Source organism: Aspergillus ambiguus (genome assembly GCF_047715705.1).
Source record: "Aspergillus ambiguus strain CBS 117.58 unplaced genomic scaffold BDV59scaffold_1, whole genome shotgun sequence".
In the NCBI taxonomy this organism is placed as follows: domain Eukaryota; kingdom Fungi; phylum Ascomycota; class Eurotiomycetes; order Eurotiales; family Aspergillaceae; genus Aspergillus; species Aspergillus ambiguus.
In genome coordinates, this window is record NW_027395514.1 from 259841 (window position 1) to 284925 (window position 25085).

The 25085-nt window shown below is 54.3% G+C and overlaps 13 protein-coding genes and 1 non-coding gene across 14 annotated transcripts; 8 read left to right on the forward strand and 6 right to left on the reverse strand.

Moving 5' to 3' along the window:
* Positions 1 to 307: 307 nt before the first annotated feature.
* Positions 308 to 2036, forward strand: BDV59DRAFT_166325 (uncharacterized protein). Its single transcript, XM_073687690.1, has 2 exons — positions 308 to 1943; positions 1990 to 2036. Exon 1 carries the CDS (start codon positions 718 to 720, stop codon positions 1792 to 1794), a length of 1077 nt encoding a protein of 358 aa, XP_073552932.1. The 5' UTR covers positions 308 to 717; the 3' UTR covers positions 1795 to 1943; positions 1990 to 2036.
* Positions 2037 to 2236: 200 nt separating this feature from the next.
* BDV59DRAFT_166327 (uncharacterized protein) lies at positions 2237 to 2866 on the forward strand. The gene is made up of 2 exons (XM_073687691.1): positions 2237 to 2516; positions 2571 to 2866. The coding sequence occupies exons 1-2, from the start codon at positions 2357 to 2359 to the stop codon at positions 2807 to 2809; spliced, it is 399 nt and encodes a 132-aa protein (XP_073552933.1). The 5' UTR covers positions 2237 to 2356; the 3' UTR covers positions 2810 to 2866.
* Positions 2867 to 3060: 194 nt separating this feature from the next.
* Positions 3061 to 3132, forward strand: BDV59DRAFT_t2. Its single transcript has one exon. It is a non-coding gene; the product is annotated as a tRNA-Glu (tRNA).
* Positions 3133 to 3186: 54 nt separating this feature from the next.
* Positions 3187 to 5845, reverse strand: BDV59DRAFT_166329 (ankyrin repeat domain-containing protein). The gene is made up of 4 exons (XM_073687692.1): positions 5248 to 5845; positions 4322 to 5195; positions 4196 to 4272; positions 3187 to 4143 (listed from the first exon to the last, which is right to left on the reverse strand). Exons 1-4 carry the CDS (start codon positions 5706 to 5708, stop codon positions 3261 to 3263), a joined length of 2295 nt encoding a protein of 764 aa, XP_073552934.1. The 5' UTR covers positions 5709 to 5845; the 3' UTR covers positions 3187 to 3260.
* Positions 5846 to 5876: 31 nt separating this feature from the next.
* BDV59DRAFT_166330 (uncharacterized protein) lies at positions 5877 to 6770 on the forward strand. The gene has a single exon (XM_073687693.1). It carries the CDS (start codon positions 6078 to 6080, stop codon positions 6747 to 6749), a length of 672 nt encoding a protein of 223 aa, XP_073552935.1. The 5' UTR covers positions 5877 to 6077; the 3' UTR covers positions 6750 to 6770.
* Positions 6771 to 6908: 138 nt separating this feature from the next.
* Positions 6909 to 8547, forward strand: BDV59DRAFT_938 (pyridoxal kinase). Its single transcript, XM_073697372.1, has 6 exons — positions 6909 to 7055; positions 7112 to 7122; positions 7217 to 7296; positions 7347 to 7559; positions 7610 to 7727; positions 7781 to 8547. The coding sequence occupies exons 1-6, from the start codon at positions 7005 to 7007 to the stop codon at positions 8439 to 8441; spliced, it is 1134 nt and encodes a 377-aa protein (XP_073552936.1). The 5' UTR covers positions 6909 to 7004; the 3' UTR covers positions 8442 to 8547.
* Positions 8546 to 9540, reverse strand: BDV59DRAFT_166333 (dUTPase-like protein). Its single transcript, XM_073687694.1, has 3 exons — positions 9018 to 9540; positions 8782 to 8954; positions 8546 to 8727 (listed from the first exon to the last, which is right to left on the reverse strand). Exons 1-3 carry the CDS (start codon positions 9427 to 9429, stop codon positions 8644 to 8646), a joined length of 669 nt encoding a protein of 222 aa, XP_073552937.1. The 5' UTR covers positions 9430 to 9540; the 3' UTR covers positions 8546 to 8643.
* Positions 9541 to 11221, forward strand: BDV59DRAFT_166336 (phosphotransferase family protein). The gene is made up of 3 exons (XM_073687695.1): positions 9541 to 9838; positions 9889 to 10184; positions 10237 to 11221. Exons 1-3 carry the CDS (start codon positions 9740 to 9742, stop codon positions 10928 to 10930), a joined length of 1089 nt encoding a protein of 362 aa, XP_073552938.1. The 5' UTR covers positions 9541 to 9739; the 3' UTR covers positions 10931 to 11221.
* Positions 11222 to 12433: 1212 nt separating this feature from the next.
* Positions 12434 to 14295, forward strand: BDV59DRAFT_986 (uncharacterized protein). The gene is made up of 3 exons (XM_073697462.1): positions 12434 to 13756; positions 13816 to 14013; positions 14068 to 14295. The coding sequence occupies exons 1-3, from the start codon at positions 12606 to 12608 to the stop codon at positions 14183 to 14185; spliced, it is 1467 nt and encodes a 488-aa protein (XP_073552939.1). The 5' UTR covers positions 12434 to 12605; the 3' UTR covers positions 14186 to 14295.
* A 498-nt stretch (positions 14296 to 14793) lies between these two features.
* On the reverse strand, positions 14794 to 16074 carry BDV59DRAFT_206777 (putative C2H2 transcription factor; the record flags this gene model as incomplete). Its single annotated transcript, XM_073694854.1, has 2 exons — positions 14794 to 15475; positions 15512 to 16074. The coding sequence occupies 2 exons, from the start codon at positions 16072 to 16074 to the stop codon at positions 14974 to 14976; spliced, it is 1065 nt and encodes a 354-aa protein (XP_073552940.1). The 3' UTR covers positions 14794 to 14973.
* A 1616-nt stretch (positions 16075 to 17690) lies between these two features.
* Positions 17691 to 18983, reverse strand: BDV59DRAFT_1047 (putative L-cystine transporter). Its single transcript, XM_073686499.1, has 4 exons — positions 18850 to 18983; positions 18750 to 18767; positions 18257 to 18695; positions 17691 to 18185 (listed from the first exon to the last, which is right to left on the reverse strand). Exons 1-4 carry the CDS (start codon positions 18888 to 18890, stop codon positions 17811 to 17813), a joined length of 873 nt encoding a protein of 290 aa, XP_073552941.1. The 5' UTR covers positions 18891 to 18983; the 3' UTR covers positions 17691 to 17810.
* Positions 18984 to 19156: 173 nt separating this feature from the next.
* Positions 19157 to 22380, forward strand: BDV59DRAFT_166343 (uncharacterized protein). Its single transcript, XM_073687696.1, has 3 exons — positions 19157 to 19759; positions 19820 to 20187; positions 20240 to 22380. Exons 1-3 carry the CDS (start codon positions 19609 to 19611, stop codon positions 21944 to 21946), a joined length of 2226 nt encoding a protein of 741 aa, XP_073552942.1. The 5' UTR covers positions 19157 to 19608; the 3' UTR covers positions 21947 to 22380.
* A 56-nt stretch (positions 22381 to 22436) lies between these two features.
* BDV59DRAFT_166344 (uncharacterized protein) lies at positions 22437 to 23572 on the reverse strand. Its single transcript, XM_073687697.1, has one exon. The coding sequence runs from the start codon at positions 23229 to 23231 to the stop codon at positions 22683 to 22685; it is 549 nt and encodes a 182-aa protein (XP_073552943.1). The 5' UTR covers positions 23232 to 23572; the 3' UTR covers positions 22437 to 22682.
* On the reverse strand, positions 23570 to 24651 carry BDV59DRAFT_166345 (F1F0 ATP synthase subunit delta). Its single transcript, XM_073687698.1, has 6 exons — positions 24467 to 24651; positions 24374 to 24396; positions 24140 to 24270; positions 23950 to 24038; positions 23805 to 23894; positions 23570 to 23744 (listed from the first exon to the last, which is right to left on the reverse strand). The coding sequence occupies exons 1-6, from the start codon at positions 24596 to 24598 to the stop codon at positions 23712 to 23714; spliced, it is 498 nt and encodes a 165-aa protein (XP_073552944.1). The 5' UTR covers positions 24599 to 24651; the 3' UTR covers positions 23570 to 23711.
* Between the last annotated feature and the right edge of the window lie 434 nt (positions 24652 to 25085).

Below are 25085 nucleotides of genomic sequence, written 5' to 3' on the forward strand. Positions count from 1 at the left end.
TAGGATGCTAGGATGTTGGTACCATCGACTCAGGCGTATTGTCCGGGCAAACTTGAGGACTGTTATTATTGGACCGGGGAGAAAGTATTCCATGGATGCTTTAAGCATGTTTGTTCTAAGAATAGACTTCATTCCTGAGATTAGGTTGGGATCTGGCTGATATTATAGAATGTCGCTAGTATTAATTAATAAATACTACCATCATCAGACATCTATGGATATGTATATCGGTATCCAATACTAGGTACCTTATGTACCTAGGTTAGAACACTGAGGTAGGTTGTACCTGGTATGGATGCAGTCCGGTGGGGTCTAGACCCTCCGCGTCTGTCTCACCTTTTTTCTTCTTCCCCTTTTCTTTCTCCGTCTCGACTTTCTCCCTCTTCTACTTATCTCTCTCCTCTTTGACTTCCAGACAACGTATACCATGCCCATCCATTCATTCCTCTCGTTCGATACTTTCTTTCGTCCCGTCATAGACTGATATCTCCCCATCTCTCTGCTCGCGGTGGCCGATCGGCGCAAGTCGTGTCATGCAGCTTCGATACCTTTAACCACTCGTCCGCCTCAGATGCAGTGAAATGGTCGTCTTTCTTTAATAATATCTTCTATCGCCCCCATATCTTCTGCCTTGTGGCCCGTCATTCATTCAGCGAGACAATTCTTCATCGGAATAAAACCACTGCGTCAACCCAACCACGACCCAACCATCACAACATGCATCCCCAGTCACGAATTTTACATCTAATCATATCACTTCTCCTGGCGGCTTCCACGGCCTCATCCCTTGCAGCATCCGTGCTAGTTGCCCGATTGGATCTCCCAACCGCGATCTCGCTCCCGTCGTCTCTAAGTGGAGAGATCGTCGGCGATGATCCGACAGTTGTATCTCGTGCTACTCCACCCCAGGAACGTGCACGAGAAGATCGCCCATACCCTCTCGACGTCACTTCCTCGTCGAACAATACTCGCCGCGATGAAGAACCTGATCTCTCACTACCCATTATCTCCTTCGAACCTCAGAGCGCCCTGACTCCCCGGGCCGACGTGACTAATGAGATCCCGACGGCCTTCGACACCAACATATCAAACAATTTCACCAGCAAATCCTGTCCCAATTTCTTCAAAACTTTCCGCGCCGACTCCACCTTTGCAAACTGCCATGCTCTCTCCTGTCTTTTGCGCGATTCGAACTCCTTTTTCTATACCCTCCGTTCGGCCCCTGCCACATCCCATCTCCTAGATCTGGCCTGCTCCGCGGATTTCAACAAGTGTTCGAAGAAAATGTCGGAACTCGCATCGAGTTTGCTTAAAGATGAAAACTGTGGCAAAGATTATAAGCTCGGCCACCCGGTTGTAACAGACGCCTATACGGACTTCATCACATACAAGCCTATCTACCGAGCTACCTGTCTCAAAAGCCCAACAACAAACGACTACTGCTTTGTCGATGCGGTGACCAACAAGTCCAATCCAGCTGACTACAATGTCTACTCCGTGGCTTTCGGAAGCACACTGACCAGTGCTCCTTACCCCACCTGTAATCAGTGCCTCCAGGCCACCATGGAAGTCTTTGGCAATTGGGCCAAGGTTGCTCAGCAACCGCTTGTCAACTCCTACCTGCCCTCGGCTCGGGGGGTTAACTCCAAATGTGGGGACGGTTTTGCCAACGTCAACATCACGGTCGGTGTTGAAAAGGCTGTTTCTGCTGGGTTGCGATTGACGCCTGCTGGGTCCTTCGTTGGTTATATTCTCGCGCTGATCACCAGCATGATCCTTTCCGAACTGTTCTAAATCCTCTCTGTATGAAGGTAGCGCTTGGCTCTTCTGATTATCTTTGAGATACTGTATATTTTCTTTCATTTTTTTTTATTCCACTCACACCTACCGCTTGGTTACGGTTATGGGAAACGACAGCGACTGGCCTCTCTTCTGATACACGTGTATGTTATTTAGCGTAATGTCTATACATAATCTAATCTTTTCTAGTCGAACAGAGTAGCCTCAGGGGCAGACCTGTCTTTTTATACTAGACAGTCACAATGTCATCTCCGCTATCTACTTATTCCATGTTATGATTGTATCTATCGTTGTGACAGGAGAATAGCCTAATGCCAACGCATGATGCTTGCGAAGCCTTAGCAAAGCCCCAATTTGATATGGGATATGCCTCCTCTTTAGCTTATATCCGTAAGAGGCTATCTACAATATACTAACTTTCGGCAGTCGGATGCAACCAAGATGCTATTGCATGTGCTTTGCGCTGGGAAACATGGTACGCAAATGACGACATTCTAATATCGTTATAACGTCGACAACGTGGAAATCATCCCCACCTTCAGCACATGCCCTGTTCATGTTTTCTCGGTGGCCCTTATTCATCTCTCGGCAAACCGCAATCATGATATTCCCTGGGCTCTTTTCTCTTGTGGTAGACACGATTCTGGCGCCATTCATGAGACCCACTTCCTGCACAGCGGGGCTTAATTACTGCGGGTTCAACCTCCTGCGAATAGGTCATACCCCCAAAATGGTTCTACGATGGAAGTTTGTACTAACTAGTGAGATAGGGAATTATGCTGCTAGAATCAACACCACTCTCAGGGAGCAGAACATGGCCCTTGATCGCTGGAGCATGCAGGAGACACTTTTCTACTGCGACGGAAGGCGAAAAGGGTCTATTTCGTTTGCTGCGATTTGTGAAATCGAGTGTCGCGACGGAGGAACAGGACATAGTGACTGGTGTTTAGGCAGCACTCTTGAGATTGCCCAGGACTTGCAATTGGATTTTGGACCCACATTTGGGTAATATATACTTGAGCTGTATGGCTTCAAAAAATGCAGTCACTGTGTTGCTAAAGACCTGGTTAGATTAATATCTACGCTGCATCCACACCGGACGTGTAGTCGATTCTGAAAGCAGATAGCACACATACGAAAGTGTCTACTCGTAGTTACATACTTGTAGCTTTCCATAATTCTCATAATATAGCTTTCAAGCCACGATGGATTTAAGTGTACGTGATAGAGCTAAGGCTGGTTAGGTAATCTTCATCGCAGTCCGATATGGTGTAGTGGCTAACATCGCCGTCTCTCACACGGCAGCCGGGGGTTCGATTCCCCCTATCGGAATTGCTTTTTGCTCCTAGTCTTTAAAGGGGTGGTGTGTGGTTTTGCAGTTGAAACTTTGTCCTCGTTGTCAACCGCGTCCGGAATGCGATTCTTATCCGCCAGTGCCTAGTATAGTACAGAATGATCCATCAAATACCCTTGAAGTGCGCCTCGAGTTCTCGGAATACCGCCCAGGCTGATCGTTTTCTCCAAGGTATATATCCCAAATCACATGGTAGTCCACAGTCGTGACAAAACGGCCCCGTACTCCAGGGAAAGGATTCATTCCAGCTCAGGAAAATATGACTCGCATCGGAGCAAGTGTCCAGACCAGAGCGTTCTGTCCCAGGCGCGCCCCCTATAGCAGGATCATCACTCCCCGACCCACCAGAGACCAAGCCCTCTTCATAGTCCAGTATGGACTCCATATCCAAAGTGCCGGTCTTCTCAATCGCCATACACCACTGGAACCACACCTTAGGACTCCCCATCGCAAAATCCGAGGGGGTGTGCCCATACACATCACGCAAGCTCGGGTCACAGCCCTCCTGCAGGAGAAGCACCAAACGAGACTCGAGGGATGTCGCACCGGCATGAGAATGGAGGGAACCTGGGCCGGAAAACGCAATGGCGAGATGCAGCGCGCCCTCGCCGAAGTTCGTCGTAGCGTGCGGGTTAGCTCCCCATTGTAGCAGGGCGCGCAGGATTGTGGTCCCGTGCCATCGAGGCACGATGGCATTGAATAAGAGAGGGGTGAGCCCATTAGCGTTGCGGTGTTCGATGTCGCATCCCAAGCAGACGAGGAGATCAACGAGGGCCTGGATCTCGGCCTCGTTGATCATATTGGTCCCCGGGCTGGCATGGCCGACCGTGAAGTGCAGTGGACTGCCGCCGAGGGCGACGGCATTGATGTCGCAACCTGCGGAAACGAATAGACGCAGGATCCTGTTGAGAGTAGACTTCGGAATGGAGTAGCCACTTGGTCGGTACCAGAAGGCGTTGCGGACGTCGTAGATCGCATTGGCGCCGTCCCTGGTCGGAGCTTTGTTAGCGGGACAGCTACAAAAGGAGACACAGCACCTACCAGCGGCAATTGTTGGGATCAGCCCCTTCGTTGAGTAAAAGCTCACAGATTTCGAGGCGTAGATTCCTGGCTGCATACTGCGGGGGTCAGCCGTGTCTAATCAGGGAGGACGGTGAGTTGACTAACGGATAAGAGACTTTCATTGTCTGTACTGCGCATGGTGGGAGTCGCCTCCGTGTTCTGGAGTAGGTCACGGAGGCCGTGAATGTCGTTTGAGCGAACGCATGAGAAGGCGGGCGAGTCAGGCTCAACCACGACATAAGAAGATACTTGGCGGGTTATCCTGGGAGACTGTAGCTTTTCGTAGTATTTGGACAGCGAGATCAGAATGCCATGCTCGGCTAGTCCTTGCTTTGGAGCGAGCATGAGAAGAACCTCGGAAGCGTATGGTTGCCCGGTACTTTCCCTTGACCATTGGACGCGGATAGTGACCTTCCCTGCAGTGGCATCTTGGTGCAAAAACTGTGCTGATACAACTGATTGTGGATCTCTGTCTTTGATTATCCTGGATGGACTGAAGCTAGTGTCTCTGTTATGGTGTCCTTCCAGAGAGCTTGGAAGCTCCTTACGGGGTACTGATGGAGGGTTCCTAATTGCGATGGCTGCTTTTTCATAGCTGGTTGCAAGGAGGTCTTCGAGATTCGATTGGATCCATCCTGCATCCTTCGTAGATAAAGATGGATGCCCGGGTTGAGAATCCATCAATAAAGAGAGGGCCTCCTCGATCTTTCCTCGGAGTAGAGATAATGGCAAGGCCGCTCGCTGGATGTGCTGGGGGTCACCGATCCAGCAGTCGAGATGCTGTTCGTAGTCGGTGCTTCCCTCTTCGACGGAACATCGCATCGCTTTTAGCTGTTGCATCATGGAGTCGATGGAACGAAGTGACTGGCATTTTCTACCCAAGGTGTGATCTGTCGAAAGGATCGGGCCTGGTGTGTTTATGTTCGAGACTGTATTATGAATACTCTCGAGACGATCATTTACTGCGAGTTCATTGAGACTGAGACCGACCAGGTCAGTTAACCAAATGAATAATGGTAGTGTTCAATTACCTTGACAGAACCTGCAAGTTCATGCTCAACTGCGACTTGTATTTCGTCAAGTTCTTCGACGAGCTGGTCAGCCTTCCCCCGAGGACCAACTTGAACTTCCCACCCCATCGTTTCCAGTGATACCTCTTGCTGAGCTGACGGGCTGCGGAATCTTCATTTACGATTTTTGAAATCTCATGGTACTCTGTCTGCAGGTTCTGTAGCGTCAGGTATATACGGACAATAGGGGAGTTTTCCTGTAGCGAGGTCGACGGATGCTGTTGTTGATACCGTTCGCAATATATACGAATGTTCCATAGTAGGCTCTCTATCTCTTGAAGCTCCAGCCCCAGCTGGCTAATCTCCTGGGGGACATTTTTCACGGCGAGGATGATGCGATAGGTGTCTCTACCGATGCGCCAGATGGTGTCGGCAAGACTGATTACTTGGGCAATATTCGCGACCACAGAAAATGGCTCCATTGAGACATTGCCGGATACTCAAAGCGTTTGCAGGATGGTCGCAGGATTATTTATTGCCGCCGGTTTAACAGCGACTAGCGTGGCTGTGCAAGGGGTGTGGGAGACACATGATGTATTATGGTCTGCCATGGAGAGACATGTAAACATGTTAGAGTATATAAGGTATATGGCTATAAATGCTATATAGATACTCGTACCACGTCAAATAAGGGAAGAAGTACGTATACCCCTAATAAACACATGTTGAAGGTTCAGGGTTGGCGAACTCGGCAGCCCCTCACTATGTAACCGCCGAAAAGGGGCCGATGCACACTGACTCTCCACCACATCAACTGCTCCCTCACCAGACATCACATCCAGCAGCCAGCCATGGAATTCCCATTTGGAAGCACTCCAAATTCAATTCCCCACCCCAACAATGCGCAATCAAATGCCTCTCGTTATGGAACGGAGTTCCTCGCCGCGTGGGACGACTCCAGGTCGTTTTCTACACTCGCTGATACTACCAACGAACAAGAAGAGCGAAACACTAGTATGGATCGCCTGACTGAAACACGCCATTATGCTCCGTACCAGTCTGTCGCCGACCGTCTGACACAAAGTGATAATAACACCCAAAGCTCTCGCACGTCCCAGGCATATCAACAACTACAACAACCAATCACCGCCTCACAGAACGAATTCTACTATCACAACCGAGGGATTCATTGCCAAGGAACGCTAAAGGATAGTCACACCATTAATAAAGGTTCTCATAACCAACGACCCGCGACCGAGAAGCTGATTCTTGCGAGAGAGATGGCCGCTGCCCCTATGACGCCCATGCCTATAGGGGCGTATGCTGGACATAACAATGTCGGTTCAGGCATGCAGTTTCACATTTCTGGTGCAAATAACGATACCGGTATGTTCTTACAGAATAGCCATGCCAGCATGCAGCACCTGTATTATCATCGACGACCCGATCAGTCGCTGGCAAAAGGTATCGACATACCTCCTATGGAACCATATGACGATAAGATACTGACGGCTTATCGATAAGAAAACACCGACGGCCAGGACAGCCAATCAGCGACTGCCCCTCCCCCTCCACGATCGGCTTAGCGCGACTTCACCTGATATCCTCCGAACGGCCAAATTGAGTCCATCGAACTTGAATACTTCTCGCGATCTTCCCCGCACCACGCTCTCTGTCTTTTGTTCTCCTATAGTTCCAATGAAATATACTGTCATCACCATACACAACCTTTAACTGTCTCAAATTCTGTCCCACGGGCTCAGTCCCTCTGCCCCGCCATGTCTGACCTTCTGGTCCCCGAGACTCGGGTCCTGGCTATTGCCAGCCATGTAAGCCAGCACTACCGCCAGACCGTGCTCGTGTGCCCATACTGACTCTCTTGTAGGTGGTCTACGGGTATGTTGCTCAACCTAGGTCTCGAACCGACCCTACAACTTGAGACACCGTTCTATACGGCTTGAGTCATTCAGACTAAACCTGACCTATCCAGCTACGTGGGAAACAAAATGGCCACTCTAGTCATGCAATTGCTCGGCTGCGACGTCGCTGCCCTGAATACAGTCCACTTCAGTGAGTCACTCCAACTGTCTCTCTCGCAGACGACCGGCTCACCACCCAAGGCAACCATACCGGCTACCGACAATTCAAGGGTACAAGAGCCACCGCCGAGGAGATCTCCGCCCTGTACGAGGGTCTCTGTCAGAGCCATCTCACAGACTTCGACGTCATGCTTTCCGGGTACGCCCCGAGCGCCGCGGCCGTCGAGGCTGTCGGCGCCATTGGCCTCGACCTTCAACGCAAAGCCGCGAGCAAACCCGGCTCTTTCTTCTGGGGTAACCTTCCCTCCATCCCCACTCAATGGCCACGAACTGACCACGATTAGTTCTGGACCCGGTCATGGGCGACCAGGGCCGTCTCTACGTCAACGACGACGTCGTCCCAGCTTACAAAAAGATCGTCCAACACGCCGACCTGATACTCCCCAACCAATTCGAAGCCGAGTACGTTCCCCTCTAACCTAACACCCACCTACACCCCATTAACACTCACTCAGAGTCCTCTCGGGCATCAAAATCACCTCGCTCAGCTCCCTCGCCTCCGCCATCACCGCCATCCACGCCACCTACAACGTCCCACACGTGATCATCACCTCGGTCGACCTGTCGAAGCTGCCCACGCCACCGAGCGACGCCGCCGCGCCGGCCCCGCACACCCTAACAGTCATCGGCTCGACGACCCGCGCCGACGGCTCCCCGCGTCTATTCCGCGTCGACGTCCCCGCCCTGGACTGCTTCTTCAGCGGCACGGGGGACATGTTCGCGGCGTTGACGGTGGCGCGGCTGCGCGAGGCCGTCGCGGTCGCCGACCCAACGGGCGCCCTCGGCTCGACGCGCTCGTGGGTGTCGCCGGACGACGTACCGGCCCCGGCGCTGCCCCTGGCGCGCGCGACGGTCAAGGTGCTGGCGAGCATGCACAGCGTGCTGGAGAAGACGATGGAGGCGCGGGACTCGGAGCTACGCGCGACAGGGCCGGCGGCGAACGGAGCGGCGAGCGAGGGCGACGAGGCCGCGCTCAAGGCGGAGCACCTACGGCGCACGAAGGCGGCGGAGGTGCGGCTCGTGCGGAATGCGCGTTACCTGCGGGAGCCGGAGCCCGGGGTGGAGTTCCGGGCGGTGGAGTGGAATGCATTGGACTTGCCGGTGGAACTACGATAGATGCACGCATTGTGTTGGATTGTGTTTGGGGTTATAGACGCGGCTGGGCATATACAATGTACAGATACCAGATAGGGTGTGGGGGGGGAAGTGGGAATTCATTCATTCATGCATGCATGTCGTCAGAAGCTAGGCTTTTATACCAACGCCAACCAACCAATTGACCGATCCATTCATCCTGGAACAACGTTCGAAAGTTTAGTTAGTTCCCGGTGCTACCGAAGCCTCCTGCACCGCGCACGCTCTCGGCGAGCTCCTCGACAACCTCGACTTCCGGCGTGTAGATCTACCAGGCTGGGTCAGTATAAAAAGAACGGGAACGAAAGCGGCCGCGACTCACCCGCTCCAACACCAGCTGCGCAATGCGATCGCCCTCCTTGATGGTGAAATCCACCTCGGAGAAGTTGAACAGGAGCACCTTGACCTCCCCGCGGTAGTCGGCGTCGATGACGCCGGCGCCGGTGTCGATGAAGTGCTTCGCGGCGAGGCCGCTGCGGGGGGCGATCCGGCCGTCTGCACACGTCGTCAGCGTCCAACACTTTATTGTTGTATTCGTCGATTAGGAACACGGCTTACAGGTCCCCTCCGGCACGGCAATGGCAATCCCCGTGTCAACCAGCGCCTTGCCCTTGGCCGGGATGACGGTGTCCTTGGCGCTGTACATGTCGTAGCCGGCCGCGAAGGCGGACCCGCGCGTGGGCGCGCGCCCGGCGTCGGAGAGCTTCTTCACCTGGAGGGGCGGGAGGGACTGGGCGATGGCCATGTTGGTGGGGTTGGGTTTGGTGCGTTTGGAGACGGGGGAGGCGGGGAGGGACGGGGGGTTGTGGTGGACGGCGGCGGCGGTAGTAGACTCGGTGGATTGGGGGGGCGGAGGGGTGGTCTCTTTGGTCATGATCCGGGCGAGGGAAATGGAGGAGGAGAGAGGACGAGAGGGATTGCGAGCGAGGGGGAGGACGAGGAGGAGGAGGGAGGAAGTGCGGTGAATCATGGTTTTTTAGTTCTGGGACGCGTTCACCGCCAGACGAAGACGCGTTAATGGATTTCTTGTACAAGGATTAGTCATGATGCATAAGTCGGCGGGTTATGCTGCTGAGTCACCGGAGAACGATAGCCAGTGACCGCGGGTTGTCCATCCCCGCAAGTGTGTTTAGCCTCGGTCCGTGGTGCTCTCTGCCCATTCCCTCTCGGTCTGGTGTCGACTTCTTATGCACAATGCTTCCCGTCTTCCCTCCTCTTTGAACCTACCTCTCCTGATCTGCCCTTGACCGAAGCGCCCTCCCCCTCCAACGACTAACGCCATGGCTGGAGCAGTGCGCCAGCCCATCGATGTGCCGGCCCTGGAACGGTACATCAGCCAGAATGTGCCGGAAATCCAGACGCCGATCGACGTGAAGCAGGTTGGTCGTGATTGTCTCGTCGACACACGGAGCCCTACTGACCCGAACAGTTTGGATTCGGACAATCCAACCCGACGTACCAGCTGACCGGGGCCAATGGCCAGAGATACGTTATGCGCAAGAAGCCCCCCGGACAGCTGCTGTCCAAGACGGCCCACAAGGTCGAACGCGAGTACAAGATCATCCACGCACTAGAGAAGACCGACGTGCCGGTGCCCAAGGCGTACTGTCTCTGTGAGGACAGCAGCGTAATCGGCACGCCCTTCTATATCATGGAGTTCCTGGACGGACGCATCTTCACGGACCCGGCCATGCCGGAGGTCGGGCCGGAAGAGCGCAACGCGCTGTATGTTCCCCTACGGTCCTAGAGTCGAATGATCCTAACGAATGAACTACAGCTGGAAAGACGCGCTGCGCACGCTGGCCAAGTTCCACCGGGTGATTCCGAGCGAGGTAGGCCTGGAGACGTTCGGCAAGCCGACAGGGTTCTACGACCGGCAGATTGCGACGTTCCGGACGATCTCGCAGGCGCAGGCGCAGGCGGTGGACGTGGAGACGAAGGAGCCCGTGGGCGAACTGCCGCACTTTGCGGACGTGGTGCGGTTCTTCGCGAACAAGGCGACGCAGCCGCGCGACCGCGGCACGCTCGTGCACGGCGACTACAAGATCGACAACATGGTGTTCCACAAGACCGAGCCGCGGGTCATCGGCATCCTGGACTGGGAAATGGCCACCGTCGGCCACCCGCTGTCCGACTACTGCAACCTGACGGGCCCGTACTTTATGGACATCACGGGCGCGACGGTGCAGCAGTTCCGGCCCGGCGCGACGCCCGGTCTGCCCACCCGCGACGACACCATGCGCTGGTACGCCGAGTTCTCCGGGTACGATGTGGCGCCGGACGTCGTCTGGGGCGACGCGTTCATGTCGTGGCGGAGCTCAATCATCATGCAGGGCATCAAGGCGCGATATGCGCTGCGACAGGCGAGTAGTGCGCGTGCGCATGAGTATGCGGAGAAGATGGAGCCGATGGCGCTGGCGGCGTGGGAGCGCGTGGAGAAGCTGCAGAAAACCATGAAGGGGAAGTTGTAGAGTAGACCGGGGATAGATGATAAGAGAATTGATTCTGCAGTTTTCTGCAATTTTCTGCAGTGTTTGGCGACGATCCATGTCCGGCGGCGTAAGCATGCCAGTTGGCACGACTGGGGGGGTTTGTGTGGACAAACTGCATGTCGGATGACCGGGGGTTTAACTCGTATCTGCGACACAAACGGGGTGATAATTGGGTGCGGCTCATGGTTGTTGCTTGTGCATCTGACTAGACGAGAGATCGGAGGGCGGATGCTGACCGGAGGCAGAGGATGAGGGCGAAAGTGGACGGGGAACGCCAAGGAAGGCCAGGATTCACATCCATCACAATGGACTCCACTCGCGAGGGAGAAAACAGGGAGGGACAGGTGGGACTGGGCGGTTATTGGGCCACGGAAGGGACTAGGAGCTGAAGGAGGTGAAGAATGCCGGTGGAGGAGGAGGTTGGGAGAATCTCGGGGCGGGCCGTGACTATACAGGCGGCAGCTGGATCGTGGTGAGTGAGTGATAGAGAGATCGATGGAAGAGAAGAGAAGAGAAGACCGTGGCGATCGAATCGATGATTGAACGGACGAATCTCGAACACATCTACTTCTCTCTCTCCTTCGATTTCCCTGTCTCTCCTCCGCTCCAGACTATCAGCCGCATTGAGCCTCATCCCCTCCCGTGCCCATCGTCTCCCCACCGACTCAGACGAATACGAAAAGTCTCTCGCCCGTCGATCATGTCGCAGTCCACATTAATCATCTCCTCTTCTTCGTCAGCTTGACCGCTCCAGCAGTTCTATCCATATCCACCTCGCTCCTTGCCTTCTCGCTTCTGCGCTGACCGACTTCTCCTCTTTCTCCCCGTCATCCTCCTCGGTGTCACCTCCATTATGTCCGATGCCTGATTACGCCGTCTGCCAGTGACCTCCTCCGCCTCCCGGTTGATTCCTCTCCGGTCATCTTCCTCCCCCCGAGGAAGAATTCCCTCACCCTCCGTCTTCTCAATCAGCCCTCCGTCCTCTCCTTTCCTCTCGTCGCCTCGGCTCTCCACCTCCCAACTCCCAACTCCCGTCGCAGTCTCTCTCCCCCCACCCTCGTGGGCTGCATCGTTTCCTGCGCGGGTTGTGTCACCTCCGTTAGTCGAGGTCTGTCAGTTGTCTCCGATTGAGCCTCATTTAACCGCCGCCTGACAGCCTCGCATGCCGACCAGGTCAGATCCCATTCCATCCTCCCTCTGTCTCCGGCATCGTGTTTCTTCCTTTTTTTCTTCCCCTGTCCTTTTTTATTTTTCCTTTTTTTTGTTTTCCCTTTCCCTTCCCTTTGACTTTCTACTTCCATACCCCGCATTCTCCTGACAACTCTGGTTTGGATGTTGCGACACGGAACTCGCCGTCATTGGTGCTCCCCGATCAGGTGATCCACGCGGCTCCATTCCCCGACTACGACTACATTTTCTTCCATCTTCTGTACTTCTTCTCCTTCTCCCTCCCACTCCTTCGGTCATTATCTCCCGATCATGACGTCCCTGTCCTTTCCCCATCCCGAAATGGCCCGCTTCATTTCCATACTAACCCTCTGACAGGCTTCGGGGTCCTTTTCGCTCCACCCCAATCAACTGATCCACCGCGGGACTTCCCCCAACCATCCTGCCAATCCGTGACGCACCTGATGCGTTTCAAACCACCGCCTCCATGTCTGATCACGACCCGGACGACCGTCACTCGCCTGGCCTGGAGGCCCTCCACATTAACTATGCTCTCCGGGAGGAGACCCCTCCTCCTTTCCTAGGTCCCACCCCCGCGAAGCACGAGGCGGCGGCGGCAGTCACTAAATCTCCCGGCGGAGAGGGAACATTGAACTGTTCCCGTAAGCGCCAGCACAACTCCTCCTTGCCTGAATCCGCTGAGGGCAACTCCGTGCTGATCCGGAGTCTAGAACCTAACCGTCCTGATATTGCCCACTACGAACAGCTTCATCCCCTCAAGATCGAGCATCTGCGCGCCGATCCCCCGGACTGGACTCCGGCCGTCAAGAAAGACCCCGTCTCGGCCGCCAACGTGCCACCACCGCCGCATTCCCCCTCCTCGCCCAAGGATCTCACGAGCAAAGCGAACATTGCCCTCCAGTTGCTGCTGCAGAAGAATCAGTCGCCGTCCCCGCCCGGTCCCGACAAGCCCAAGGAGAAACCTTTCAAGGAGCCGCCGCCGTTGTTGAAGGAGGAGCCCCCTGCGCCCCACGACGACAAGCTGAGAGAGTTCATGATACCCAACCCCGAAGGCCCGTCCAAGGATCTTCTCCCGGCTCTACATTCCCCGGACAATTCACACACCCTCCCTCCGCTCCAGGCCGCCCTCAGCGGCATCACCACCATATCCGGGGAGCCGCACGGCCGCCTGCCCGGATCCTCTCCGTATTCTCTCCCATCCGTCACCGCTACCTCCCCACCAGGACTGAGGACAGATCCGGTCTGGGAACTCCAACGACCTGCGCAGTTCGGCCCCTCCCCGCAGGTGCCTCCCAGCCCCTACTCGCACTACTCCCCAGCCAGCGCCACCGACCTCTCCGCCGTGTCATCGCCCGTGTCGCACCATTCCTACCGCCGCCCCCCACTCAAAGCGGATATCCCCTACATCAATAGCCCATACGAAACGACAACCCATTCCGCCAAGAGCCCTGCCACCAGCTACCCCACCCCTACCGACCACCACACCCCCGGATGCCCCGGGGACCGGACACCGTACAGCCAGCCCTCCCAACCGACCCCCATCGCCCCCGCAGGGACCTACAAATGCAGTCATCCCGGATGCAACGCGCTCCCTTTCCAGACCCAGTACCTCCTCAAGTAAGAGCTCCCCGCCCCCCAGACCACCCCCTCAAAAAGACGCAAGCTTACCGGCCCAGCTCCCACGCAAAGGTCCACTCCCAGGACCGCCCGCATTTCTGTCCGGTGGAGGGCTGTCCACGCGGCCTGGGCGGGAAAGGCTTCAAACGCAAGAACGAGATGATCCGGCACGGCCTCGTGCACAACTCCCCAGGATACATGTGTCCGTTCTGTCCGGACCAGCAGCACAAATACCCGCGGCCGGATAATCTCCAACGGTGCGTCTCATCCTTTCCCCGCCCCCGTCCCTAACCCCCTACTGATCGAGCCAGACATGTCCGCGTCCACCACGTCGACAAAGATAAAGACGACCCGCTCCTTCGACAGGTCCTGGCGCAACGGCCCGAAGGAAGCACGCGCGGACGCCGTCGCCGGAACAACGTTGCGTAAGCATCCGTTCTTGCATTTACTGTCTTTCTTTCCGCTGCGCCTTCTTCGTCTATATTTACGTTCGTGCTGGGGAGTTGTTGCGTCGGAAGATGGCTTTCTTACGAGAATCACGCAGTCATCTGACGAGGGGTTTGTTTCTGTACACTGCACATGCATTATGACGCCCAGCTTGCATTCGTTGTGCTTTGCTATCTTGTCTTTTCCCCATGATACCAGATGCTAGAGTTGCCATTTGCTCTTGCTTTTCTTTTCTCTTCTTCTACTTCCCCCCCTTGGATATCCCTTGTCATTCGTTCTTGCATATAGTCCAGTTGCGTTGCGGTGTGAAGTGTGGGAATTTTTTTTTCTTTCTACGATCAATTGTACAGGGTGAGGTCGAGCGGCGTTCGAGATCGATTTCTTTCTGTCGATGATTGCAGCGCGTCTCTCCATATAGGAAGTTCCGGCGTCCGTTGAGTTTGAGCGTCCATTAGCGAATCAATCTGTTAAAATAAAAAAAGTATCTATCCAATCATTCAGGAGAAACCGGTCTTCATTCATAACAAATAGGAAACCAAATGAATCTATAGTACAGGCTTTCTTTCATTATCGAAGTTTATCATCCATCCATCCATCCATACGGCATTTCATTCGTACACTCATCGGCCCGCCCAGCAGGCATCCAAACAGTAAATAAGCAGACCAGACCACCAATCATAAGACAGACAAGAAAAGAACCGAAACGTCTTTTTGCCTCCCCGAAGATAGAATCCCAACATCCCGCAACCCCACTAATAATAGCGACAGGGTCACTCCCTCCGTCGATGGATCCGCCGCACGTGGTCCTTCATGTTGTCGACACGGCTGAACATGCGCCGGCAGCCGTCCCACTCGCACGGCACGCCCGGGTTGTGTTTCGTCTCGTGGCGGTCGCGGTCTTTCTTGCTGGAAAACCCGCCCTGTACCGCCTGCGGACAGCCCTTGTGTCGACAGAACAGGTGCTTCCGGTGGCGGTTGTAGTGCTTGCGGAGGTCGCAGCCACGTCGAAACACCGTCTGCGACGTGCAGCTGGGATACGCGCAGCGCCAGGTGCCATCGCCGTTGGGAAGGCCGTAGCTGGTGAGGTCTTTTTCTCTTGTGGTAGTGCTGGTGGTGCTGGTGGTGCTGGTGGTGCTGGTCGGTGCAGATGGGGATTTCGTGGGGACAGCGGTGCTGGTGCTGGTGCTGGTGTTGGTGGAGGGGGTGAGGGTAGGCTGGGGTAGCGGGCTGGGGGGTGCGAAATGCTGTTGTGGCTGCGATGGGGTGAGATAGCTGTCGGAGAAGTAGTCTGGAGGGTGTGGAACCCACGGGTCGTCGAGAGGAGGGAAGAATGGGGTGCTGGTGGAGGTGGTGGTTGTTGTGGCGGAGGAGAGGAGCGGGTCGAACGAGTCGATGGAGCTCGCGAAGACAGATGGGGTGTCGATGGTGTCCTGGCTCTGGTCGTGACAGGGCATTGGAGACGGAGACACCATCGGATGGTATTGGTCGGGGAGAAGGAGGCTGTCCATGTGCAGCTCACTTGGTTGGTCTGCAAGGCCGTATGCGTAGGACGAGACGACATCCGGGATGTGTATGTCCGGCATATTGCAGAAAGCTGTATAGCCGGGGTGCGGTGCGGAAGAGAGAAAACTGTCGTCTGCAAGCGACCCCGTAGGCGCGACGTTGAACTGACTGCATATTGGGCCAGTCCTTGCACGTCCGCCGCCTGCGACGTCTGCGGGGGCTGCAGCAGAGTAGGCTCGACCGGCCTGGACGATGAGCCCGGGGTCAAGCAATATCTGGGGCTTGGATGGCATCGTGTTCATTCGATGACGCTGTTGTCCACGACAAGTCGTGTAGGTATGCGTCAGGTGGTTTGCATTCGTAGGCATGATTATCATGATCCAATGTCTTTCATTGCTTTAATGCAAAAGAAGGTGTGCGATATACTAAAGTGAAGGACATTAATATAAGGGCTATTGTTCCTTCCACGATATTGTGGCTGGCCCTGGTGGATGGGTTATATACCCAAATGTGTAGGTCTATTTGTGTAGGGCTGGATGTATAAAATAAGCAACAGGGGCTTGACCCAGGGCGATGACGCGGGACAGTTTCACTTGTCAGATGTGGCTATGCTCTTTCCTTTTTCTTCGGAGCTGACACTTGATGGACAAGGGAGATATTAAGGCGATTCTCAATCGGGACGTTTTTTATCAACGGCGTCGAGTCATTGATCTTAAGGCGAACCAATGAAGATCTGAGAATGCGCTGTCATCTGGGGAGAGGACCTCGGGATGCACAGCCTGAAGGATGAGGAAGTACTCGGGTAGGTAGTATCCGAGATTGTAGATCGATGTAACGCCTCTAGCAAGAGGGAAGAGGAATGGGATGACAAATGTGTGCGAGATGGTTATTTATCTTCAACAATAGCTGAGACAAGGGCTTGCATCGTTTATACAGGTATCGGCCGCATGGTGGACGGCACGCGTAGTGGGATAGCGGGTTTGTTGGCATGCCATGATTTCTCAGGATGACTCTTGCCAGAGATCCAATGCCCAATGACAGCAGCGAGATACGCCGTCTTGGACCTTGCCTATTTGCTGCGCCATTCGCAGACATCCCTCCACCGCTAGTGTGGGAGGAATAAACGTCTCATGGCTTCCCATCTGGCTGGGAATATTAGAACCCTGGTAGGGCTGAAGCGCTACGGCAACGCCGAGAGGGAGCGCACCATTTTGCCAGTATTGGGTATGGCACCGGGCACCGCTCACTAAACCCAAAAGGTCGGTCGGGGAGGACACCCCCCACTGACAGCAGAAGTTCGAGGGAGTCTGAATGCCGCACGGAAGCATGTGCGATCCCGCCCTCAGCCTCGGGATTTCGAGGGCAGGATTCTGGTTGGCTTCCAGAGCGAGAGCCTCAGCTGCGGACCGGGGGTAAATGAACTAACCCAAAGTTCTCCAGTGCCTCAGCCAAAGGGAAGACGGGGATGGTCTCACCGTTAGAATGGCGGATGATGGAGCCTCTGCACGGTCAGGCGCCCCACGCTATGTTGGTTGCCCAAGGAATCCAGATCGACCCCAGTCAGACCAACACACCAATCATGACGGAGTAGTCGGCATTTTGGCAACGTGGCAGCGAATAAGCGTCTCTGCTGGGGGTGGAGTTCGCAGCTATGAATACATCATAGGCGGAGAAAGCAACGAGAGACATACCCCTGTCACCGGCCAAAGAGCGGTGTCGGGGGTCGTGCACATGGGAGTGCGGCCCAGTACATACCACGATGCCATGCATGGGACAATGCAGATGGGTGATCCCGAGCTACTTCCGAACTGTCGGAATGCGGTCTATCATGAAGAATCGGGGTAGGGCAACGGATTTGTCCGAAACTCGTTGTTCATCGAACATGATCGACAAGTTGCCTCTACCGTTAGGAAGAAGCGTCCTCCGACAGTCCTGGCGATGATAATCTTGGCTATCCAAAAGCTTTCGCTTCGCCATGTTCAGGCTCCCGGGGGCTGCGAATAAATGTAACAGTGGTATATAGGATCCAAAAAAGACAGTAGTAGATAGACCATATAGATAAAATCAAGACAGCAGATCTATTTCACAACAGAAGGCAACCCTCTTACACGCTCGCTGCCCTGGGTGCATCGCCCGAACCTGACAACAATGGCGTAACCAGGCCAGGGTCCCGCCGTTTATCCTTGTCATCGGCGGTGTCCCGATAGAGAACATAGTGTTGGATGACAAACACCAAGTCGAAAACGATGGTGACGTTGGATAGTAGGAACTTGACGGGGTTTCCCATGATTCCGCTCCAGTCTTCCTGCATGCCTGAATCGAGGACTAGCTGAATGAGCGAGAGAATACCGCCAGAGAGATCGAAAAGGATCTGGACGATACTCCAGCCATCGGTAGACTTGCGCTTGTAGTTCACCCACGCCTGGGGTACGTACTTCACTACTGTAATCACCAACTTCACGTACGACAAGGCGTATATCTGAGACAACCAACACCCCGGAATTAGTCATGCAGAAACATGGCTTGAGTAGGTTTTGGGGGCGAGCTTACCACGTCGATCCACGCCCAAGTGGACGGATCGTATCCTTTACTGGGGCTCTTGGCCAGCACGATCCACGATACAATCGCCACGGCCAAAATCGAACCCCAGAAAAGCCCCGCTACTGGCTTACTAACGCGCTGGAACCGAGAAACCTTGAAGCCCCAGATGAACGGCCAGAACTGGGAGTACACGATTGCGCTGAGAACCACGGCGTGGATGGCAAAGGCAAAGTCATTGAAGCGCACGGTAGGTTCCTGAGAAAGTGGATGACGAGCGGCGTATTGACTACGAATGACTGGAGACCAGAGAAACGCCGACGTGTATGCGGTATAGCAAACAAACCCCAGGACGTTGATCGTGGGAAAGTCAATAGCCAAGCCAGTGGTAGAACGACGTCTCCAGTTGCTGATCGGTTGGGGATAGAAGGAGGCGGACCAACAGAACGTGCTGATGACAATGCAATTTAGCTTTGTAGGGACATCGTATTCGGAGAATACATACTATATCCATCCTAACAGGCTGAATGACAGATTAGACGGGTCAGCATAGCCTCCTCACGCAGGGATGGAGATGGATGAAGGGACCAGTGGATCAGACATACCGAGACAGAGCTTTAAGAAACACCTGCAGCTGGGGATCCATGGCTGACTAGCAAGAACAGCTAAAGTAATGGCCAAGAACGACAGCGTACCTATACATGAAGCAGGAGGCGAAGGTCGAACTCCTCGTTGTTGCTGTATCGACTGATAAGATAATCGGCTCGGTGGAGCACGCGATCTTCTCCCGGTGCGGCAGGCGGTCAAACCCGCTGAGTCATCCGCTGGTTGTCCCGGATATGCGCTGGCACGCTAAACCGCAAACGGCAAACCGTTGATGAGGGCAACTTCAGCTCGCATCTCATCGCATCCGGTTTATCTCCTCTCATCCCATAGGAGCCTGTTCGAGCCTGGACGACGTCACTGTCGATAGCTGCTTTTTTCTTTGTTTTCTCGTCGATTTCATTGTCGTTCATTGTTCATTTACTGTCTTGGGGTAACCTCCCGCCATTCTTGATCGCCCTCGACTGAGTATACAGCGCTTCACCGCCGACTTCGTCGCATCAACAACTCCATCTCTTGCATCGAATCCTACATTTGACAATTCTGAATACACTCCCGTCGAGATTCCTGTTTCTGCGATCCGAGACCTGGGGAATTCCGATCCACTTGCCTTGTTGACGCATGGTGCATTCCTCGGAGTGGGGGATCTATTAGATCTCCTTCGGTAGTGTCGACATTCCATCGCAGGACTTGGAGACTACTGTCGAAGAGAAAATTTAACTGGACCAACGACGAAGGTACCTTCCTTCGCGCTGGTGACAATGTCGTCTAACTCCGACCTCACCGCTCCTGGGAGCAGTACCTATGCCTCGGATACTTTGCATGTCGGTGATGGAACATGGGACTCGGGGCGCGACACATTCCTCCTCCCCAACCTGGTGGGAATCAATTTTGATACAATGCGATATAATGGTAGGTGGAATTAAACCTCAGCCGCCTCTCCGTATCCACTAACGACCATTGCGCGATTAGGAATGGGGAATCGATTCCGCGACATGCCACAGTACCACACGATTATTGTCGCGCATGGTGTCATCGCAACCATCGTGTTCCTCGGCCTTGTTCCATTGTCCGTTCTCATAATCCGATATTATTCTCGATGGAGTCCATTCTGGGCATTCAAATTGCATGTTTGGTGTCAGGTCTTGACTCTGTTACTCACAACCGTTGCATTCGTCCTTGGCTGGTTCGCTGTCGGTCCTGAACGAAAATTGACCAATCCCCACCATGGGATTGGACTTGCAATTTATGTCATGGTCGTTTTCCAGGTGTTCTGGGGATGGTGGCTCCACAGAGTCGAGAGTAAGCGTCAGCGCTATCATGTTCCGTTCAAACTGGTCGTGAGTTTTCCGGCACCTCGCGAGCTAAGCCAGACACTAATGGGCATTATAGATTCATCGATGGCTTGGTCGTATTCTTGCTATCCTCGGCCTTGTTCAAATTCCCTTAGGCCTCACCCTCTACGGCTCCCCCAAGGTGCTTTTCATCCTATTCTCGCTGGCCGCTTTCGCTCTGCTAGTAGCCTTCTTTTGGTTATCGTACATGTACGATACTCAGGGATATCACATGGGCAGTGATTACGATAGCCGGCATAGCTATATCTCCGGGCATTCTGCCCCCGACGGACGTCGCCATAGCAGCTTCGGACGCATGGCTGCAGCGGGAGCCGCTGGTGCGGGTCTCGCTGCTCTATGGAAACGCCGCTCACAGGATAAGAGGCGAGATGATGATTATGATGAATCCCACGATTCTTACACAGAGAAATACTCTGATGAGGGGTCCCGACAGGGTGGCTGGGGTAGCAAGCTGCTCAAACTTGGTGCCCTCGGTGGTGGTGCAATCCTAGCGAAAAAGCTGTTTGACCGAAGACGCAACCGCGATAACGACGCGGAGTCCGGTCGGTACAGTCGCGCCCACACGAGAAGTGACAGCATGACTGAAGCAACCATGAGTCGGATGGAAGATGGACGGCGACCAGAGCCGAGCTATCAAGGTCCTCTTAACCGGCCCCCAACGAGACCACCAAGCAGACCGCAAAGCCCCGGTTCCTCATATTACTATAATTCCACCTATCTGACAGACAACGATCAGGGCAAATCGCACGGCGTTCGAAACGCGTTTCTTGGAGCTGGTGCATTTGCCGCTCTTAAAGGCCTCTTTTCCCGCAGAAAGGGAGAGGATGACCGTCGGCTCGAAGAAATCCGCCGTCAAGAGATCGAAGATGAGAGACTACAGCGAGCCAATAGCAAACGCCGCTACACTGGCGACGGCTATTACCCGCGCCAGCGAAGGTCTGCGTCCTATACGGCCACCGATATGTCCTCGACTGATATGACTCGGCCACCGCGAGGGCCTACTCGTGGAGAATCCGCTATCACCGGAGACCCCGCCGCGTCAGGGGCTGTCGACGATCCGCACCCCGGCGTCCCTCATGCTCCACCTGCGCACGACGATGCAGTCTCAGATATGCCAGGACCGGAGCACCATCACGACGCATCCGATTTCACAGCCGGGATGGCCGCCGGTGCAGTGGGATCCTCGCATCGTCGACGCCGGAGTGGTAGCAGGCACCGTGACGAGCATGTGGAATCTCCTCCAGTATCCGTGAAAGTGAAAATGCACGAGGATGGCCGACACATCACCTTAAGAAGACTGACCGAGGAGGAGGCAGCTGCGAGTCGCGAGGCCAAACGGCGTGAGAGGAGAAGCTCCCGTCGCCGCACCGGAAGCGCAAGTTCCCTTTCAGGCGGCGAAGGGAGCTATGACCGGTGGCGGCGGGTTGAGGAGCTCGAACGCCAACAGCATGAGCAGCTTGAGCGCGAAAGAGCCGCCGCCGCCGCTGCAACTGCAACATCTCCTGCTCCCACAGGCAGCATGCCGCCTCCATCATTTGCATCCCCTCCGAACATGAGCTACATGGCACCTCCGCCGCCCCCACACGTTCCCTCTAGCTTGCCCTACGGAGCCGGAAGCATCACGTCCCCTGGAACGTTCACTGGAACAGAAGCCAGTGGCGATTACGCCAGCAACCGGCGACGTAGAAGAGCGGAGCGCGCTCGGGCGCGAGAGAGACAGCAGCATAGTGTGGACTTCACTTAGCCATACTATCCAGCCTCACATATGTCTTGGATTTCCTTGTGTATAGAAGATATTCTGATCTTGACCTGTGATATATTTCCCTGCCCCCACCTGCCCCCACTAGCCCCTACTGCTACGTGTGTGATTTGTTTGATTCTTCGCGAAGTTCCTCGCTTGATTTTCAAGATGATGATATGGTCTTTTACGATGCAAGCGTTGTTTTACGATTTGGACTCTCTCCCCCATCTTATTTATGTTTACAGCAGAAAATCTGCATGTTTGGTGAAAATGAACAGGATGCAACGGAATGGGTTCCCGGCCATCGGATGGATATGGGCTGGAGGAGGCTGTGTCATGTATCTAATTTAGTTAACTGCCCTTGCTTTGGCGTTTGTGCTTGTTTTTATCGTGGTTTCTAGTATTACCAGTGCTTCTCTTGAACATATATTGTCGAGTTGGATATGTTGACTAGAGTACTTAGTAGTATATAAAATGGTGATCCATTAACTAGCTACTAGTTCTATGGAACATACAATCTGGTAGGAATAGTCAAGTGAAAGCGAGCGAATAGGACAAAACAACACAGGTACCAATTGACCTCCCTTTCAAGGAGAGTGCTATGTGATTTGAGCATCCAGTCAGGCAAGGCGGCCAACGGTACCTGATATGGGAAGAGGCCGTTCCATTAGTCATTTATTGGCAGCTTGGTATCTGTACCAGTAGACGGGTGGATATGAAAGGTTGCATCTGTATACAGCTAGTGGTTTGGTAGGGAGGAACGACCAGGACTCCGTGCTATCGGGGGTAACCGTCTTCGTATCCGAATAATATTGCTGGTTCGTACATCCCAGCCGCTGGTGGCCAACATCTGCCGCATGTCCTTGCAAGGCCTCTCAAAAACAGGCTGGGATGGTGCAGGAGCTGTAAGGCCAGCAGCAGCAGCGGCCTGTAGCACACGCTGTTGGATCGAAGAGGACCGATCCTGGTCGGGGTCGATATAGCCGAGCTTCTTCGGACGAGGAGACCAGTCAATTTCATGGCCCGCCTGCATGATACCAGACACCCATTGGGACAAATACAGCTCGGACTGTTTCCAGCGATCTTCCAGACAGTCGTCCTTGAGCAAGCAACCGCAAGGCTTGCGGCCACCAAGCGCGAGCCATTCGTGCCGTAGGGTTCGGTCTTCGAGCCAGTCATGCCGCCTGGAGCACCAGAACTCGTGTTTGCAGTGGCAAGAAACGCCGCTGCTCGTGGGCGATGAAAGGAGAGATTCCCGTGGGCTCACGGAGGGCCGAGTGACTGCCATTAGCAATGTAGACGGACGAATGTGTGATTCGAGTAAATCGGCGATAAGAAGTATAGTCACGTCAAATTGTGGTGGGAAGGGAACCTAGAAGGCTAGGAGATATCTCGATGGATGGTGAGCGTGAGCATTGCATAGGAAGGAACAACCAACCAGGCATTGATTGCGCTTATCGAACATGAGGACAAACTCGGACATGCTGGAGCTGGAGTTACGGCTCAGGAGACATTTCAAACGCAACGTCAAGGGAAGCCGGGTTACTGCGAATGGCCTACCCTGCAACATCCTCCTTTTTTTCCGAAATTGTTGCTCTAGGATGAACCGCAAGTCGAAGTACAATGTTGTAATGTTTCCAGTGGCATGGATCCATGGACCCTTTGGTATTGGTAATGTGGACATAGGAGACAGTTGATATCAGATTGAAAAATTTGTTATAGTTCTACACGTTCAGTGGAATCGCGAGTGGATATGTACATCAGGTATCTATTTGAGCACGGCTTGCAGGCTCTCCAGCACCTAGTTATCGATCAGTCAGTGCCCGCGAGTTCAGTCGCGACCGGGCCGGAGTCGACTTACCTCCAACTCAATCTTGGCCTCGGCGATATCCTGCTCGCTGCCGCTGCCGCTGGCAATCTTCTGGGCCTCGGCGATCTGGGACTTGACAGCCTGTGTTTCCATTAGCGTTTGTGAAGGGTAGCTGGTAACGATGGCGGGTACGAACGTCGGCGCTGAAGTCCTCAAGGGGGAAACCCTCGACGGCGTTGATGCTCAGCTGGGAGTCGGGCTGAACGACGGCGAAACCACCAGAGACTAGACAGAAGGACAACGCGTCAGTACTCTTCAATCTTGCAACACCCCATGCACACACGGCGACGTTTCGACACGGGATAGGTCGGGATGGTCGGACGTACGGAAGAACTTCTGGGTAGCGCCACCCTCCTCGACGATCTCGACGAGACCGGGCTTGAGCTGCTCAATGGAGGGAACGTGGTTGGCGAGGACACCCATCTCACCGGACTCGGCGGGGATGTTGACCTGGACACTGGATTGACAAGTCGTGTAAGTACGGGGTGGGATCAAGGGAGGGCGACGGCGATCGCGCCATTCAGCGGAAGGGAAGGGAAGGAAGGCCGGAAGAGACGCACACGCCGGTGGACTTGAAGATGGACTGAATGGAGGAACATATGTCAGACTTGGAACGAATGGTGGCCAAGGGGCCGAAGGGGTCCGGGACGTACCTGGTGAGGGAGAGCCAGAGAAAGCTTGATCTTGTCGGAGACAGCCTCAGCGTAACCTCTGCGCTGGAGAGGAACGCGAAGGGCGGAGGGGCGGGCCCGGAAAGCAGCGCGAGCGAAGCGAAGAGAGCTCATCTTTGCACGGGGGAGTGGTGGAAGGGGGACGGTGATGAAAGGCTAGTATACCGGGCTGGAGGTGAAGTGCAAAGGTCGACGTTCGGATGCCGGTTGTTCCCTAGCGTCCACGTGATCACCTATAAACACGTACAGCGTACAGAGTAAGCAGGATGTACTCCCTTGGTACTACTAGGATGTATCTTTATTGCTAGAAATAGTTGTTCATTCCTAGCCTTCATATCTACAGGCAACCCTCTGTCAATTTTTTTTTTCTTTTTGGTTATCAACTTGCATTGCTTAGGTTCTCCCAGTACGCAATATCTCCTTGTCATGTGACCTTGCTGGAGTACCTAGTAACTGTCAATGTTAGTTCTTCTCCCATTACATCGAAGATTTCAAGATCATCATGTTTCGATGTCCTATAAAGTCTCTTTTAGTGATCCAATTCCTCGTGGTCGTTATCCTGCCTCTTCAGTCGAGTGACTGCGGACAAGGGACATCACGT

What these genes read in the sequence shown, in the direction of transcription:
- BDV59DRAFT_166325 (XM_073687690.1), top strand. Translation starts at nt 718, where the DNA reads ATGCATCCCCAGTCACGAATTTTACATCTAATCATATCACTTCTCCTG.
- BDV59DRAFT_166327 (XM_073687691.1), top strand. Translation starts at nt 2,357, where the DNA reads ATGTTTTCTCGGTGGCCCTTATTCATCTCTCGGCAAACCGCAATCATG. An exon ending in GTTCAACCTCCTGCGAATAG is followed by an intron (nt 2,517 to 2,570) that starts GTCATACCCCCA and finishes CTAGTGAGATAG; the next exon opens with GGAATTATGCTGCTAGAATC.
- BDV59DRAFT_166329 (XM_073687692.1), bottom strand. Translation starts at nt 5,708, where the DNA reads ATGGAGCCATTTTCTGTGGTCGCGAATATTGCCCAAGTAATCAGTCTT. An exon ending in AACTTGCAGGTTCTGTCAAG is followed by an intron (nt 5,196 to 5,247) that starts GTAATTGAACAC and finishes GGTCGGTCTCAG; the next exon opens with TCTCAATGAACTCGCAGTAA. An exon ending in GATCCCAACAATTGCCGCTG is followed by an intron (nt 4,144 to 4,195) that starts GTAGGTGCTGTG and finishes AGCTCCGACCAG; the next exon opens with GGACGGCGCCAATGCGATCT.
- BDV59DRAFT_166330 (XM_073687693.1), top strand. Translation starts at nt 6,078, where the DNA reads ATGGAATTCCCATTTGGAAGCACTCCAAATTCAATTCCCCACCCCAAC.
- BDV59DRAFT_938 (XM_073697372.1), top strand. Translation starts at nt 7,005, where the DNA reads ATGTCTGACCTTCTGGTCCCCGAGACTCGGGTCCTGGCTATTGCCAGC. An exon ending in CCTGAATACAGTCCACTTCA is followed by an intron (nt 7,297 to 7,346) that starts GTGAGTCACTCC and finishes TCACCACCCAAG; the next exon opens with GCAACCATACCGGCTACCGA. An exon ending in CCCAACCAATTCGAAGCCGA is followed by an intron (nt 7,728 to 7,780) that starts GTACGTTCCCCT and finishes ACACTCACTCAG; the next exon opens with AGTCCTCTCGGGCATCAAAA.
- BDV59DRAFT_166333 (XM_073687694.1), bottom strand. Translation starts at nt 9,429, where the DNA reads ATGATTCACCGCACTTCCTCCCTCCTCCTCCTCGTCCTCCCCCTCGCT. An exon ending in TGCCGTGCCGGAGGGGACCT is followed by an intron (nt 8,955 to 9,017) that starts GTAAGCCGTGTT and finishes CGACGTGTGCAG; the next exon opens with ACGGCCGGATCGCCCCCCGC. An exon ending in CGCAGCTGGTGTTGGAGCGG is followed by an intron (nt 8,728 to 8,781) that starts GTGAGTCGCGGC and finishes CCAGCCTGGTAG; the next exon opens with ATCTACACGCCGGAAGTCGA.
- BDV59DRAFT_166336 (XM_073687695.1), top strand. Translation starts at nt 9,740, where the DNA reads ATGGCTGGAGCAGTGCGCCAGCCCATCGATGTGCCGGCCCTGGAACGG. An exon ending in CGCCGATCGACGTGAAGCAG is followed by an intron (nt 9,839 to 9,888) that starts GTTGGTCGTGAT and finishes TGACCCGAACAG; the next exon opens with TTTGGATTCGGACAATCCAA. An exon ending in CCGGAAGAGCGCAACGCGCT is followed by an intron (nt 10,185 to 10,236) that starts GTATGTTCCCCT and finishes AATGAACTACAG; the next exon opens with CTGGAAAGACGCGCTGCGCA.
- BDV59DRAFT_986 (XM_073697462.1), top strand. Translation starts at nt 12,606, where the DNA reads ATGTCTGATCACGACCCGGACGACCGTCACTCGCCTGGCCTGGAGGCC. An exon ending in CAGACCCAGTACCTCCTCAA is followed by an intron (nt 13,757 to 13,815) that starts GTAAGAGCTCCC and finishes TTACCGGCCCAG; the next exon opens with CTCCCACGCAAAGGTCCACT. An exon ending in CGGCCGGATAATCTCCAACG is followed by an intron (nt 14,014 to 14,067) that starts GTGCGTCTCATC and finishes TGATCGAGCCAG; the next exon opens with ACATGTCCGCGTCCACCACG.
- BDV59DRAFT_1047 (XM_073686499.1), bottom strand. Translation starts at nt 18,890, where the DNA reads ATGGATCCCCAGCTGCAGGTGTTTCTTAAAGCTCTGTCTCG. An exon ending in CTTGGGCGTGGATCGACGTG is followed by an intron (nt 18,186 to 18,256) that starts GTAAGCTCGCCC and finishes TGGTTGTCTCAG; the next exon opens with ATATACGCCTTGTCGTACGT.
- BDV59DRAFT_166343 (XM_073687696.1), top strand. Translation starts at nt 19,609, where the DNA reads ATGTCGTCTAACTCCGACCTCACCGCTCCTGGGAGCAGTACCTATGCC. An exon ending in TGATACAATGCGATATAATG is followed by an intron (nt 19,760 to 19,819) that starts GTAGGTGGAATT and finishes TTGCGCGATTAG; the next exon opens with GAATGGGGAATCGATTCCGC. An exon ending in ATGTTCCGTTCAAACTGGTC is followed by an intron (nt 20,188 to 20,239) that starts GTGAGTTTTCCG and finishes TGGGCATTATAG; the next exon opens with ATTCATCGATGGCTTGGTCG.
- BDV59DRAFT_166344 (XM_073687697.1), bottom strand. Translation starts at nt 23,231, where the DNA reads ATGGCAGTCACTCGGCCCTCCGTGAGCCCACGGGAATCTCTCCTTTCA.
- BDV59DRAFT_166345 (XM_073687698.1), bottom strand. Translation starts at nt 24,598, where the DNA reads ATGAGCTCTCTTCGCTTCGCTCGCGCTGCTTTCCGGGCCCGCCCCTCC. An exon ending in ATCTTCAAGTCCACCGGCGT is followed by an intron (nt 24,271 to 24,373) that starts GTGCGTCTCTTC and finishes TTGTCAATCCAG; the next exon opens with TGTCCAGGTCAACATCCCCG. An exon ending in AGGCCAAGATTGAGTTGGAG is followed by an intron (nt 23,745 to 23,804) that starts GTAAGTCGACTC and finishes ATCGATAACTAG; the next exon opens with GTGCTGGAGAGCCTGCAAGC.